Source organism: Oncorhynchus clarkii, chromosome 16, assembly GCF_045791955.1.
Source record: "Oncorhynchus clarkii lewisi isolate Uvic-CL-2024 chromosome 16, UVic_Ocla_1.0, whole genome shotgun sequence".
In the NCBI taxonomy this organism is placed as follows: domain Eukaryota; kingdom Metazoa; phylum Chordata; class Actinopteri; order Salmoniformes; family Salmonidae; genus Oncorhynchus; species Oncorhynchus clarkii.
The window spans coordinates 6185721-6202615 of record NC_092162.1 but is presented as its reverse complement, the minus strand read 5'-3'; the positions used below and the strand labels follow the sequence as shown (position 1 = coordinate 6202615).

Sequence of the window (16895 nt, the reverse complement as noted above, 5' to 3'; positions counted from 1 at the left end):
TCCACGTATTCTAAGTCAGAGCCGTCCAGAGTAGTGATGTTGGACAGGCGGGTAGGTGCAGGTAGCGATCGGTTGAAGAGCATGCATTTAGTTTTACTTGTATTTAAGAGCAATTGGAGGCCACAGAAGGATAATTGTGTGGCATTGAAGCTCGTCTGGAGGTTAGTTAACACAGTGTCCAAAGAAGGGCCAGATGTATACAGAATGCTGTTGTCTGCGTAGAGGTGGATCAGAGAATCACCAGCAGCAAGAGCGTCATCATTGATGTATAGAGACTGCCAGAGGTCCGGACAACAGGCCCTCCGATTTGACACACTGAACTCTGTCTAAAAAGTAGTTGGTGAACCAAGCGAGGCAATCATTTGAGAAACCAAAGCTGTTGAGTCTTCCGATAGAATGTTGTGATTGACAGAGCCGAAAGCCTTGGCCAGGTCGATGAAGACGGCTGCACAGTACTGTCGATTATCGATGGCAGTTATGATATCGTTTAGGACCTTGAGCGTGGCTGAGGTGCACCCGTGAACAGCTCGGAAACCAGATTGCATCGTGGAGAAGGTACGGTGCGATTCGAAATGGTCGGTGATCTATTTGTTAACTTGGCTTTTGAAGACCTTAGAAAGAAAAGGTAGGATAGATGTGTGTGTTTGCGTGTGCGAGTGTGTGTGTGTGTGTGTGTTACCTGTAGAGTAGATGGCTACACGGTCGATACCCCTGTCCTCTGTCTGCAGCTGTGTGAGGAACACCCCAACACAGTCACTGAGGGGCTTCAGAGTGAACTGGCATCGCTCCCTACGGGACGGCAAACTGACCGAGATCACCGGCAGTCCATTCTGGTACACCACCGTCACCTCTGGAGGGGGGCAGGAGACAACAACATGATTTCATACACATACTCCCCCCTCCCCCATTCCCTTAGCTACTGTACCCCTCCCCCACTCCCTTAGCACTCCCTTAGCTACTGTACCCCTCCCCCATTCCCTTAGCTACTGTACCCCTCCCCCACTCCCTTAGCTACTGTACCCCTCCCCCACTCCCTTCCCTTAGCTACTGTACCCCTCCCCCACTCCCTTAGCTACTGTACCCCTCCCCCATTCCCTTAGCTACTGTACCCCTCCCCCACTCCCTTAGCCCTCTCTCTCCCTCTCTCTCCCTCTCTCTCTCTCTCTCCCTCTCTCTCCCTCTCTCTCCCTCCCTCTCCATAACCTTTCAGTTCTCCTCAGAACAGATGCCAGTTTCTCCTTCAAAATTAATGACTGCTGGCTGTGGCTGAGAGAGAGAGAGACTGCTGAGCTGTTCGCTCCAAACTAACGTCCCACCAAGTTTTCGGGCAGGCTAATCAACTCCCGGTTTCTCTCCAGTGATGGGTCAAGGCCATCTTTGTCTCTCCAGAGCTGAGGAGAAACTGTTTCTGGGTCCAGGGCTGACAGGGGAATTAAGGACTCAGTCTACTGTTCTAAAACAACAACACAGACTGCTGGTGCTGATTAGTACTGACAAGCTAACCTGACAGGGGAATCCCAGGCATCTACTGTACTGAGCTCATATCAGGCCAAAACTCCTATCTCTGACGAGTAGTATTGGCAAACTATATTAAGCAGAATGCAGACTCTCTGAATCTGTCTGTCAGGGGAAGCCCCTACCCCCTCTCTACCTCTCTGGGTCTGTCAGGGGAAGCCCCTACCCCCTCTCTACCTCTCTGGGTGTGACTGTACCTCTCTGGATCTGTCAGGGAAGCCCCTACCCCCTCTCTACCTCTCTGGATCTGTCAGGGGAAGCCCCTACCCCCTCTCTACCTCTCTGGGTCTGACAGGGGAAGCCCCTACCCCATCTCTACCTCTCTGGGTCTGACAGGGGAAGCCCCTACCCCCATTCTACCTCACCGAATCTGTCAGGGGAAGCCCCTACCCCTCTCTACCTCACTGAATCTGTCAGGGGAAGACCCTACCCCCTCTCTACCTCTCTGGATCTGACAGGGGAAGCCCCTACCCCCTCTCTACCTCTCTGGATCTGACAGGGGAAGCCCCTACCCCCTCTCTACCTCACTGAATCTGACAGGGGAAGCCCCTACCCCTCTCTACCTCACTGAATCTGTCAGGGGAAGCCCCTACCCCCTCTCTACCTCACTGAATCTGTCAGGGGAAGCCCCTACCCCCTCTCTACCTCACTGAATCGGACAGGGGAAGCCCCTACCCCCTCTCTACCTCTCTGGGTCTGACAGGGGAAGCACCTACCCCCTCTCTACCTCTCTGGATCTGACATGGGAAGCCCCTACCCCCTTTCTACCTCTCTGGGTCTGACAGGGGAAGCCCCTACCCCTCTCTACCTCTCTGGATCTGACAGGGGAAGCCCCTACCCCTCTCTACCTCTCTGGGTCTGACAGGGGAAGCCCCTATCTCCTCTATACCTCTCTGGATCTGACAGGGGAAGCCCCTACCCCCTCTATACCTCTCTGGATCTGACAGGGGAAGCCCCTACCCCCTCTCTACCTCTCTGGATCTGTCAGGGGAAGCCCCTACCCCCTCTCTACCTCTCTGGATCTGTCAGGGGAAGCCCCTACCCCCTCTCTACCTCTCTGGATCTGTCAGGGGAAGCTCCTACCCCCTCTCTACCTCTCTGGATCTGACAGGGGAAGCCCCTACCCCTCTCTACCTCTCTGGATCTGACAGGGGAAGCCCCGAGTCCCTCTCTACCTCTCTGGGTCTGACAGGAGAAGCCCCTACCCCCTCTCTACCTTTGACTTGAGGCCTGAGGCTCTACCTTGAGTCCTGAGCACCATCTCAAAGTCAGCTGTTCCACAACAATCTGTTTCTGACTGAAAAACCTATATGACTCAGCACCAAACCACATTACCCAGAATGCCTCCATGACAGAGTGCTGTATAAACACTCACCTTCTGGAGTGGTGGAGGAACTCAGTAGTCTCTGGCCCTGCCATGAGGGGGCACCCCTCCATCCCTAGAGAGAGAGAGACAGAGAGAGAGAGAGACAGAGAGAGAGAGAGACAGAGAGAGACAGAGAGAGAGAGAGAGAGAGAGAGAGAGATAGAGAGAGAGAGAGAGAGACAGAGAGAGACAGAGAGAGACAGAGAGAGAGAGAGACAGAGAGAGACAGAGAGAGACAGAGAGAGAGAGAGAGAGAGAGAGACAGAGAGAGACAGAGAGAGAGAGAGACAGAGAGAGACAGAGAGAGACAGAAAAGTATTATATTGTCTGTTTGAAATCAACTTTACAAATACCAGTTCAGCCTCTTGATTTAAACAGACAAATCAGTTTGTACACAATGTGCTGTCTAAATAACTTTTGATTTGAATTCAAAAAGGACAGACACTATATATTGTTTACATAAACATTATTTTACCTGTGTGTGTGTGTGTGTGTGTGTGTGTGTGTGTGTGTGTGTGTGTGTGTGTGTGTGTGTGAGATGAGCAAATGAATGCATTCTGACTGTCAGAGTAATGGGAGAGTTTTACACAGTAGAAACAAGTTATAACACACACAGCTGTCTGAGCAGGGAGGGAAGAGGTGCTAGGACACCTCCCCTTCCCTCCCTCCCCTCCCTCCCTCCTTCCCCTCCCCTCCCTCCCGATAGTTAGTTCCTATTTGGTCTCCACATGAGTTGAATTAGTTTAGGGACAACACAAGACAGTATGTCACTGTTGCCCTGAGCATAGAGGAAGCCTTTTAAAGGCAGACAAGGCCTGTCGGAATTACTCCCACAGAGAGAATTAAAGGAGGGGGAAAGAGAGGGGGAGGAAAGGAGAGGGAGAGGGGGAGGAGAGGGGGATGAGAGGGTGAGGAGAGGGAGAGGAGAGGGAGAGAAGAGTGCACGAGGATGAGAAACAGGGTGTCTGGTACGTCTCTCCGTCAGGGTACGTCTCTCCGTCAGCGTACGTCTCTCCGTCAGGGTGTCTGGGTACGTCTCTCCGTCAGGTATGTCAGTATCCCTGTAGAATCTGGTCCTGTGATGTCCTCTCTGGGCCCAGTATCCCTGTAGCATCTGGTCCTGTGATGTCCTCTCTGGGCCCAGTATCCCTGTAGAATCTGGTCCTGTGATGTCCTCTCTGGGCCCAGTATCCCTGTAGCATCTGGTCCTGTGATGTCCTCTCTGGGCCCAGTATCCCTGTAGAATCTGGTCCTGTGATGTCCTCTCTGGGCCCAGTATCCCTGTAGAATCTATCTCTGCTCCTGTGTATTATCAGTCACTTTAGCCCCACTTGTATGTACATGACCTACCTCAATGACCTGGTACCCCTGAACATTGACCCGGTACTGGTACTCCGTGTATATAGTCAAGTTATCGTTACTCAGTGTGTATTTATTCCTCGTGGTATAATTGTTCTATAATTTCTGTATTTTCTTACTCTCTCCATTGTTGGGAAGGGCCGTAATCATTTCACTGTCAGTCTACGCCTGTTGTTTGTGAAGGATGTGACGAATAATATTTGATTTGAGTCACCTGTGGCGCAGTGGGCCCTGTGGCGCAGTGGGCCCTGTGGCGCAGTGGGTTCCTGTATCCATCTTTGTACTGTGACAAAGTAAAACCTGGGGTGCAGCTCTTCCATGGAGACTCAAGTCCCACCTGACAGTCAGCCAGTCAATCAGTCAGCCAGTCAGCCAGTCGATCATTGATTAGCTTGCCATCTGTCAATCAGAGAATGAGTCTGCCAAACACTGCATTAGCCAGACTGGGCTTTCAGTCCAACAGCCAGACTAAGCCCGACCTTGACAACTGTTACAGAATGCACACACCAGCTCCATCTCTCAGCTGTTTACATGGCGGCAGGTAGCCTAGCGGTCAGAGAGTTGGGCTAGTAACCCAAATTGCTCCAATTGCCCTGGCCGTGACCCCACTCTCCAATGGTGTCTCACACAAGAGAGTTGAGATAAGCAAAAAAAAAAAACATTTCCAATTCACATATGGCAATTAAATTTACACAAATATAAGCAGTTCCCAACAGATTATTATTATTATGTTTACCAAAACAGTGGTGGGGTGGACACTGTTTTTGAGGTGTCTGTCCTATATCTAGGAGATATAAGAAAGTTCAGGAAATGTATATACAGTGGGCTCCAAAATTACTGCCACCCCTGACTGGCAATGCACAAACAATACTTAAAAAAAATATAAACAATATAATTATGGAGATAAACTCAAAATACCAACATGAGAGAAATACTGTACTTTTATGTTTCAAAATCATTTATTGATTTAATTAAAAATCAATGTCCTCCAAATCAAGGATAAACAATTAATGGCACCTTTAAATATTATTGTAAATAACATCTACCAACATTAAAACAGGAATTAAATTCCACTTCTTTAAGTTTCTTTAAGTCTTAAGGAACTATATTGAGCCATTACATCACTTCCTGTTTCACTAGGGTATAAACATGAGGTAACACGCATGCAATATCCCTTTGTCATCCAACACGATGAAGAAAACAAAAGAACTGGCAGTTGAAAAGAGACAGATGGTCGTAGACCTTCATAAATCTGGAAATGGCTAAAAGGAGATTCACAAACGATTGAATATACCACTGAGCATCGTCAGGACAATTATTAAAACATTCAAAAGATATGGAACAGTTGAAAACCTCACGGATAAAGGACGCAAATGCATTTTGCCCCCCAAGATAGGGAGGAGGATGGTGAGAGAAGCAACTAAATCCCCAAGAATCACTGAAAGAGTTGCAGGCCTTGGTGGCATCTTGGGGTCACCAGGTTTCAAAAAGCACCATCAGACTTCACCTCCACATCCACAGGCTCTTTGGAAGGGTTGCCAGAAGAAAGCACCACCAGACTCCACCTCCACAACCACAGGCTCTTTGGAAGGGTTGCCAGAAGAAAGCACCATCAGACTCCACCTCCACATCCACAGGCTCTTTGGAAGGGTTGCCAGAAGAAAGCACCATCAGACTCCACCTCCACAACCACAGGCTCTTTGGAAGGGTTGCCAGAAGAAAGCACCATCAGACTCCACCTCCACAACCACAGGCTCTTTGGAAGGGTTGCCAGAAGAAAGCACCATCAGACTCCACCTCTACAACCACAGGCTCTTTGGAAGGGTTGCCAGAAGAAAGCACCATCAGACTCCACCTCCACAACCACAGGCTCTTTGGAAGGGTTGCCAGAAGAAAGCACCATCAGACTCCACCTCCACATCCACAGGCTCTTTGGAAGGGTTGCCAGAAGAAAGCACCATCAGACTCCACCTCCACAACCACAGGCTCTTTGGAAGGGTTGCCAGAAGAAAGCACCATCAGACTCCACCTCCACAACCACAGGCTCTTTGGAAGGGTTGCCAGAAGAAAGCCCTTTCTGACCCTAAGACACAGACACAAAGTGCTTGGAGTTTACCAAACATAATTTAAATTATGATTGGAAGAATGTGCTCTGGTCCGATGAGACCAAAATTGAACGTTTTAGTCAGAAACAGCGTCAAAACAGAGATGCATACAAGGAGAGGCACCTCATACCCACGGTGAAATATGGAGGGGGGTCAGTGATGTTTTGGGGCTGTTTTAATTCCAGAGGTCCAGGGGCACTGGTTAAGATAAATGGCATAATCAATTCCACTAAGTACCAGGCAATTTTGGCTGACAATCTGGTTGCCTCTGCCAGAAGGCTGGGACTTGGCCATAGGTGGTCTCTCCAACAAGACAATGACCCAAACCATACCTCAAGATCCACACAGAAATGGTTATGTGACAACAAAATCAATGTTCTGTCATGGCCGGACCTCAAACCAATCGAAAACATGTGGGCTGAGTGGAAGAGGGAAGTTGATAAGCACAAACCCAAGAATGTGAAGGATCTTGAAAGGATCTGCATAGAGGAATGGCCCAAAATCCCTCCAAATGTGTTCCTTAACCTTGTCAAACATTACAGGAAAGTCCATGCTGTTATCCTTACCAGAGGTGGTTGCACTAAGTACTAAATGAGGAGTGCCAATAATTATGAAACCTTGATTTTAGTGAAATGTATTTTGTATTAAATAATTGTATGATTTTGGTGGGTTCCATTGGAACATTATTAAAGTACAGTATTTCTCACATGTTGGTATTTTTGAGTTTCTCTTTACAATTATATTGTTTATATTGTTTAATGTATTGTTTGTGCATTGCCAGTCAGTGGAGCCAGTCTTTTTGGACCCCAATGTATATATCATATTTTTTTAACACATATTTAACCACATTTTTAGGGTAGGCATAAAACTACCTCCAGATGGATCCCGGTAACCGGGCCACCTCCAGACGGATCCTGGTAATATATTCGTTTTTGTGGGTCAAACCGTTCGGAAGCTACAGACGATTACGTGAGAAGACAGATGTCCCAGGATGACCTCACGGTCTGAGAAACACCGCTGTAGCTCGACCACCTGTCACCGCGGATACGGAAAGCCGCCATTGGCAGATGCGGTGTATTGAGACAAATCAAACAACAAAAAAACAGATATATCTGGTTTAAACTGAAGGATTTTGATGGGATTTATTATGTTACTTAGATTAACGTACCGGGTGCGTTAACAGACTCCAGGAGGCTATTACAACGCCTCTCTCTAGACCTCTGAATCAGCCGACGAAGCAAGAAACGCCTCAGTTTGATATCTGCTGATGCTTAAAGGGCATCAGACCTTAAATAATACTACATTTCCTTTCCTTAATAAACACCCTTTGAGCCCCAAAACTTGATCTAACTATAAAAAGGTTTGAGCCGAATCTTCGTTATCGTTATCTATGTTTTCAGATACAGACCGGGAGGATGTCGAGAGGACACATAGAGCCAGACAGCTGCAACGAAACACTCATTCACACAGACACACAGGCTAATCTCACACAGACACACAGGCTCACACAGACACACAGGCCAGTCTGGATAGCACCACATGAAACACAGTCTAAAATGCACCTGCCTTCCTGACAGTGTGTGTGTGTGTATGTGTGTGTCGTATAGCATGCATATGTGTGTGTGTTGCTTGTGATAGATATCGCTTAGCTAGCACACATACAAGAGCTTGCCAGGATGAAAAACTATAACCTAATTTTAGTCGTAACACACACCCTGTTACCCAAGGGAGTGTGTGTGTATGTGTGTGTCGGTAACGATTAGCAGCAGCGCAATGTAATACTGATTACTATGCTGAGACTGCTGCTGATCAGATTGTGCAGAGAGAGACATTCTGTAATGTGTGTGTGTGTGCTTGTGTGTGCCTCTACTCTTCTGGGAAGGCTTTCCACTAGATGTTGGAACATTGCTGCGGGGACTTGCTTCCACTCAGCCACAAGAGCATTAGTGAGGTCGGTCACTGATGTTGGGCGATTAGGCCTGGCTCACAGTCGCTGTTCCAATTCATCCCAAAGGTGTTCGATGGAGTTAAGGTCAGGGCTCTGTGGAGGCCAGTCAAGTTCTTCCACAACGATCTCGACAAACCATTTCTGTATGGGCCTTGCTTTATGCACGGTGACATTGTCATACTGAAACAGGAAAGGGCTTTCCTCAAACTGTTGCCACAAAGTTGGAAGCAGATAATCATCTAGAATGTCATTCATTGTATGCTGTAACGTTAAGATTTCCCTTCACTGGAACTAAGGGGCCTCCTCCACCAAACTTTACAGTTGGGCACTACACATTGGGACAGGTAGCGTTCTCCTGGCATCCGCCAAACCCAGATTCATCCGTCGCACTGCCAGATGGTGAAGTGTGATTCATCACTCCAGAGAACGCGTTTCCACTGCCCCAGAGTCCACGAGCTTCACACCATTCCAGCCACGGCAAACACACACACTGACAGCGTCATTGCATTTTGGTACACCAGAATTCCATTCATTTCCAATGAAACGCGGCGCTGCAGAGGCAGTTGCAGTGCATTGTGGTACATCGGGTTTATCAAACGTACAGTTGAAGTCAGAAGTTTACATACACCTTAGCCAAATACATTTAAACTCAGTTTTTCACAATTCCTGACATTTAATTCCAGTAAAAATTCCCTGTCTTAGGTCAGTTAGGATCACCACTTTATTTTAAGAATGTGAAATGTCAGAATAATAGTAGAGAGAATGATTTATTTCAGCTTCTATTTCTTTCTTCACATTCCCAGTGGGTCAGAAGTTTACATACACTCAATTAGTATTTGGTAGCATTGCCTTTAAATTGTTTAACTTGGGTCAAACGTTTCAGGTAGCCTTCCACAAGCTTCCCACAATAAGTTGGGTGAATTTTGGCCCATTCCTCCTGACAGAGCTGGTGTAACTGAGTCAGGTTTGTAGGCCTTCTTGCTCTCACACGCTTTTTCAGTTCTGCCAACACATTTTCTATGGGATTGAGGACAGGGCTTTGTGATTGCCACTCCAATACCTTGACTTTGTTGTCCTTAAAGCCATTTTGCCACAACTTTGGAAGTATACTTGGGGTCATTGTCCATTTGGAAGACTCATTTGCAACCAATCTTTAACTTTCTGACTGATGTCTTGAAATGTTGCTTCAATATATCCACATAATTTTCCTACCTCATGATGCCATCTATTTTGTGAATTGCACCAGTCCCTCCTGCAGCAAAGCACCCCCACAACATGATGCTGCCACCCCCGTGCTTCACGGTTGGGATGGTGTTCTTCGGCTTGCAAGCCTCCCCCTTTTTCCTCCAAACATAACGCTGGTCATTATGGCCAAACAGTTCTATTTTCGTTTCATCAGACCAGAGGACATTTCTCCAAAAAGTACAATCTTTGTCCCCATGTGCAGTTGCAAACCGTAGTCTGGCTTTTTTATGGCGGTTTTGGAGCAGTGGCTTCTTCCTTGCTGAGCGGCCTTTCAGGTTATGTCAATATAGGACTCATTTTACTGTGGATATAGATACTTTTGTACCTGTTTCCTCCAGCATCTTCACAAGGTCCTTAGCTGTTGTTCTAGGATATATTTGCACTTTTCGCACCACAGTACGTTCATCTCTAGGAGACAGAACGCATCTCCTTCCTGAGCGTTATGGCGGCTGCGTGGTCCCATGGTGTTTATACTTGCGTACTATTGTTTGTACAGATGAACATGGTACCTTCAGGCGTTTGGAAATTGCTCCCAAGGATGAACCAGACTTGTGGAGGTCTACAATCTATTTTCTAAGGTCTTGGCTGATTTCTTTTTATTTTCCCATGATGTCAAGCAAAGCACTGAGTTTGAAGGTAGGCCTTGAAATACATTGGGGAGAACAATGATTTTGCAGGTTTTCCTACTTACAAAGCATGTAGAGGTCTGTAATTTTTATCATAGGTTCACTACAACTGTGAGAGACGGAATCTAAAACAAAACTCCAGAAAATCACATTGTATGATTTTTAAGTAATTATTAATTTTAATTTGCATTTTATTGCGTGACGTTACGTACCTCTGACAGTCTGGCACATTTCAGCTTTTTTTGTCCTCCAATAATCGGTATTGGAGTTGAAAATTCATAATCGGTCGACCTCTACTTCTGACCCACTGGAATTGTAATACAGTGAATTATAAGTGAAATAATCTTGTCTGTAAACAATTATTGGAAAAATGACTTGTGTCATCCACAAAGTAGATGTCCTAACCGACTTGCCAAAACTATAGTTTGTTAACAAGACATTTGTGGAGTGGTTGAAAAAACAAGTTTTAATGACTCCAACCTGAGTGTATGTAAACTTCTGACTTCAACTGTATGAGTAGACGGCTTGACAGAAATGGTAGCAGAATGAATGAACGTTGAGCTTTTGTTGCTCACACATCTAGATGATATGTTTTGCGCCACGACACTGTCGAGGCGTTAGGCTTATGAGCAGCTGCTCTGCCACGGAAACCCATTTCATAACACTCCCGACAAACAGTGCTTGTGCTGACGTTGCTTCCAGAGGCCAACTACCCATTTCACTGCTAACACACACCCAGCTCTGGATATCCCATCTTTCCCTGAGCAGAACACAAAGTCACTGAAACACCATCTGAAATATTCAACAGCAACCCCAACCTTGGAATCAATGTCATACCGCCAGAGAGAGAGAGAGAGAAGGAAGAGGAGAGAAGGAGAGAGAGAGGGAAGGAAGAGGAGAGAAGGAGAGAGAGAGGGAAGGAAGAGGAGAGAAGGAGAGAGAGAGGGAAGGAAGAGGAGAGAAGGAGAGAGAGAAGGAAGGAAGAGGAGAGAAGGAGAGAAGGAGAGAGAGAGAGGGAAAGAAGAGGAGAGATAGAAGAGTGAGGATAGAGAGAGAGGAGAAAGAGAGAGAGGGGGAAAGAGGGAGATAGAGAGATAGAGGGAGGAGAGAGAGGGGGAAAGAGGGAGATGAGGGGGAAGAGAGAGCGCGATAGAGGAGAGAGGAGAGGGAAAGAGGAGAGAGAGAGAGGAGAGGGGAAAGAGGAGAGAGAGGAGAGAGAGAGAGAGAGAGGGGGAAAGAGGAGAGAGAGGAGAGAGAGAGAGGGGGAAAGAGGAGAGAGAGGAGAGAGAGAGAGGGGGAAAGTGAGAGAGGGAAACAGGAGGGAGAACAAGGGAAAGAGGAGAGAGAGGAGAGGGGAAAGAGAGAGGGAAAGAGGAAAGAGAGAGAGAGGAGAGAGAGATGAGAGAGAGACAGAGACAGAGAGACAGAGAGAGAGAGAGAGACAGACAGAGAGAGAGACAGAGAGAGAGAGAGAGAGAGAGACAGAGAGAGAGAGAGAGAGAGAGAGAGAGAGAGAGAGAGAGAGAGAGAGGGGGAATGTCAGAGAGAGAGAGAGAGAGAGACAGAGAGAGAGAGGAGAGAGAGGGGAAACGGAGACGTAGAGGATGAAAGGATCAGAGGAAGAATGAATAGCAGCAGGGGAGGGATGGTGATGAATGTAAGCCGGAGTATGACAGCGTGATACATCAGAGATGGTGTGTGTTCATCCATGAGCTACTCTGCAGCAGACTGATTTGTCCTGTAGAAGAAAACGTGCCTAGGAGTGTGTGTGTGTGTGTACATGCTTGTCAGAGGAATGTGTGTGTTTGTCTAGTGGAGGAGGGGAATATAGAGAGAAGAGAGGCAGAGAAGAAGAGTGTGTAAGAAGGGGGGGGGGGGGGGGGTGGAGTAAACTGCTGATCACTACAGTAAAGGAATCCCTAGACTAGAAAGAGGGGTTATCCCTCTCTCACTGTCATTCACCCTCCCTCCCTCCTCCCTCCCTCCCTACCTCCCTCCCTCCCTCCCTCTCTCTCTGAATCTTTATATGTTTCCCTGTTTGATGTGTTCCAGCCTCACCTCTTTTCTGCACTGAAACTTCCTTTGCATTTCAGCACGCTGTGTGTGTGTGTGTGTGTGTGTGTGTGTGTGTGTGTGTGTGCACATAGTGCGTACAAGCTGCTAATTATACTAGCTACTCCACTTCAGAAAACGCCCAACACTTTGAATTCTCACACACACACACGAAACTAGCAGTTTCTGAACAAGCAGATGTTCCCCTGGTGTGCTAGACAAGAGGACCAATCTAGTACAGAATGTTTAGTCCTCATACTCCCCCTCACACCATCTCCCCCCATGCATGAAGCAGGACATTGATGACATGCATGGTAATATCTGTCATCATGTAAATGTGCCAATGATAACCAGTGCTTATACACACACACACACACACACACACACACACACACACACACACACACACACACACACACACAGCAGTTTAGAATGCTCCTCTCCTCTGACAGTCTGACACATTTCCTCCCCAAACCCACCGCAATGGAGAGAGGGGCACAGAGCATGGCAGGACACCGACAGGAGCATGGCAGGACACAGACAGAGAGAGGAGCATGGCAGGACACCGACAGGAGCATGGCAGGACACAGACAGAGAGAGGAGCATGGCAGGACACAGACAGAGAGAGGAGCATGGCAGGACACAGACAGAGACAGGAGCATGGCAGGACAGAGACAGGAGCATGGCAGGACACAGACAGAGACAGGAGCATGGCAGGACACAGACAGAGAGAGGAGCATGGCAGGACACAAACAGAGAGAGGAGCATGGCAGGACACAGACAGAGACAGGAGCATGGCAGGACACAGACAGAGACAGGAGCATGGCAGGACACAGACAGAGACAGGAGCATGGCAGGACACAGACAGAGACAGAGACAGGAGCATGGCAGGACACAGACAGAGACAGAGACAGGAGCATGGCAGGACAGACAGAGACAGGAGCATGGCAGGACAGAGAGAGGAGCATGGCAGGACAGAGACAGAGAGAGGAGCATGGCAGGACACAGACAGAGACAGGAGCATGGCAGGACACAGACAGAGAAAGGAGCATGGCAGGACAGACAGAGACAGGAGCATGGCAGGACAGAGACAGGAGCATGGCAGGACAGAGACAGGAGCATGGCAGGACAGAGACAGGAGCATGGCAGGACAGAGACAGAGACAGGAGCATGGCAGGACAGAGACAGAGACAGGAGCATGGCAGGACACAGACAGAAGCATGGCAGGACAGAGACAGAGACAGGAGCATGGCAGGACAGAGACAGAGACAGGAGCATGGCAGGACACAGGCAGGAGCATGGCAGGACACAGACAGAGACAGGACCATGGCAGGACAGAGACAGGACCATGGCAGGACAGAGACAGGACCATGGCAGGACACAGACAGAGACAGGAGCTTCTCCAAGCTCTGATGGTGCTGATGGTCATTAGTAGCCTACCAAACTTGCTAACTGCCTGGTACTCAGCACTCCATTGTCCCTCTAATCACTCTGACATCTATGCAAATGTAATGGAAAATCTAATCAAACACTACATGAGAACCCATGAGCTCATGTTGTGCACCATTTCTATAGGCTATGCAATTGGGTGAAAAAAATTGTTTTGATGGCCTCTATTAAAAAGAGGAGGATCCCTTCAGCTTTCTATAGGCTAAGACACCGCCACTCAGAGACACAGACACCGCCACTCACAGACACAGCCACTCACAGACACAGCCACTCAGACACAGCCACTCACAGACACAGCCACTCACAGACACAGCGACTCAGAAACACAGCCACTCAGAAACACAGCCACTCAGAAACACAGCCACTCAGAAACACAGCCACTCAGAAACACAGCCACTCAGAAACACAGCCACTCAGAAACACAGCCACTCAGAAACACAGCCACTCAGAAACACAGCCACTCACAGACACAGTCACTCAGAGACAGAGACAGCCACTCACAGACACAGCCACTCAGAGACAGAGACAGCCACTCACAGACACAGCCACTCACAGACACAGCGACTCAGAAACACAGCCACTCAGAAACACAGCCACTCAGAAACACAGCCACTCAGAAACACAGCCACTCAGAAACACAGCCACTCAGAAACACAGCCACTCAGAAACACAGCCACTCAGAAACACAGCCACTCACAGACACAGTCACTCAGAGACAGAGACAGCCACTCACAGACACAGCCACTCAGAGACAGAGACAGCCACTCACAGACACACACACACCCTTCTGTCATCTAACCTCCACAGGCTGATCCTATAGAGAGAGAGAGAGAAAAGCCAGGCTGGTCATATAGAGAGAGAGAGAAAAGCCAGGCTGATCCTACAGAGAGAGTGAAAAGCCAGGCTGATCCTATAGAGAGAGAGAAAAGCCAGGCTGATCCTACAGAGAGAGAGAAAAGCCAGGCTGATCCTAGAGAGAGAGAGAGAAAAGCCAGGCTGATCCTACAGAGAGAAAAGCCAGGCTGATCCTACAGAGAGAAAAGCCAGGCTGATCCTATAGAGAGAGAGAAAAGCCAGGCTGATCCCACAGAGAGAAAAGCCAGGCTGATCCTATAGAGAGAGAAAAGCCAGGCTGATCCTATAGAGAGAGAAAAGCCAGGCTGATCCTATATAGAGAGAGAAAAGCCAGGCTGATCCTATAGAGAGAGAGAAAAGCCAGGCTGATCCTATAGAGAGAGAGAAAAGCCAGGCTGATCCTACAGAGAGAAAAGGCAGGCTGATTCTACAGAGAGAAAAGCCAGGCTGATTCTACAGAGAGAAAAGCCAGGCTGATTCTACAGAGAGAAAAGCCAGGCTGATTCTACAGAGAGAAAAGCCAGGCTGATCCTATAGAGAGAGAGAAAAGCCAGGCTGATCCTATAGAGAGAGAGAAAAGCCAGGCTGATCCTACAGAGAGAAAAGCCAGGCTGATCCTACAGAGAGAAAAGCCAGGCAGATCCTACAGAGAGAAAAGCCAGGCTGATCCTATAGAGAGAGAGAAAAGCCAGGCTGATCCTATAGAGAGAGAGAAAAGCCAGGCTGATCCTATAGAGAGAGAGAAAAGCCAGGCTGATCCTACAGAGAGAAAAGCCAGGCTGGTCCTACAGAGAGAGAAAAGCCAGGCTGATCCTATAGAGAGAAAAGACAAGCTGATCCTATAGAGAGAAAAGCCAGGCTGGTCCTACAGAGAGAGAAAAGCCAGGCTGGTCCTATAGAGAGAAAAGACAGGCTGATCCTACAGAGAGAGAAAAGCCAGGCTGGTCCTATAGAGAGAAAAGACAGGCTACCTGAAATACCCACATGCTCCATCTCAGTGGCCTTACTGGCTATTGTTCTCAACTTTAAAATATTTTGGATGCGTCCTCTCGGAAAACCTCGACCAGGATATCCAGAATCTGATCAGACAGGCCTCCTCCTCCTTTGGACGGCTAAGGAAGAGGGTTCTTAGCAACACCAACACCTAAATCCGCAGTCGACTAGGCAGTCTGTGTATCTACCCTCCTTTACGGACTTCACAGTCGACTGCCGAGTCGACACTTAACCAACTGGACCCCTTTACATGGACAGTCTGCAGTCCAACGCATTTTGAAAGTGACCTGGCAGGACCGTGTTCCGCACTCGGAGATCCTGCCGAGAACCAGGCCTCGGTCATGCCGTCCGGACGCCAGACCTACACCTGGGCCGTGGCTCTGCAGGTGGGCAGAAAAAGCGGCTAACGAACCAACTGAAGACATCACTGTGGAAGTGTGGGATAAACCTTGCCTCCCTCAAGACTGTTGAAGCCGACTGTTCCAACCTGGCGCGGCCTCTACTATCAAAAGAGTGAGGTTGGCTGAGGGGGGGGGGGGGGGGGGCACCGGCCAAACGGGACGGGCCTTTGTGTGCATCCCGCAACAGATTCTACAGTCATCAATGAACCCACAGGCAGAAGAGGAAGTCATCATATATGATGGACTACCTTATAAGCAGCAAGTTAATCAAATCAACTGGATTTATATAGCCCTTTTTTACATCAGCTGATATCTCAAAGTGCTGTACAGAAACCCAGCCTAAAACCCCAAACAGCAAGCAATGCAGGTGTAGAAGCACGGTGGCTAGGAAAAACTCCCTAGAAAGGCCAAAACTCAGGAAGAAACCTAGAGAGGAACCAGGCCTCCTAATTATCCCTAGAATTTCTAAGCAAACAGCTGGAGGCAGGGCTTTCTCCTATAGAGCTCCATTTTTATGGAACGGTCTGCCTACCCATGTCAGAGACGCAAACTCGGTCTCAACCTTTAAGTCTTTACTGAAGACTCATCTCTTCAGTGGGTCATATGATTGAGTGTAGTCTGGCCCAGGAGTGTGAAGGTGAACGGAAAGGCTATGGAGCAACGAACCGCCCTTGCTGTCTCTGCCTGGCCGGTTCCCCTCTTTCCACTGGGTTTCTCTGCCTCTAACCCTATTACAGGGGCTGAGTCACTGGCTTACTGGGGCTCTCTCATGCCGTCCCTGGAAGGGGTGCGTCACCTGAGTGGGTTGATTCACTGATGTGGTCATCCTGTCTGGGTTGGCACCCCCCCCCCCCCCCCCCCGGGTTGTGCCGTGGCGGAGATCTTTGTGGGCTATACTCAGCCTTGTCTCAGGATGGTAAGTTGGTGGTTGAAGATATCCCTCTAGTGGTGTGGGGGCTGTGCTTTGGCAAAGTGGGTGGG

General features: G+C 48.4%; 1 protein-coding gene across 1 annotated transcript in view; it reads right to left on the bottom strand.

Annotated features, from left to right (window-relative positions):
* LOC139367810 (calcium uniporter protein, mitochondrial-like) overlaps positions 1-16895 on the bottom strand; it is a 46967-nt gene that overhangs the window by 15381 nt on the left and 14691 nt on the right. Inside the window, exons 4-5 of the mRNA XM_071106148.1 lie at positions 2891-2954; positions 680-850 (exon numbers count right to left, since the gene is read on the bottom strand). Coding sequence (XP_070962249.1) covers positions 680-850; positions 2891-2954 — 235 coding nt within the window. The remainder of the gene's footprint in view (positions 1-679; positions 851-2890; positions 2955-16895) is intronic.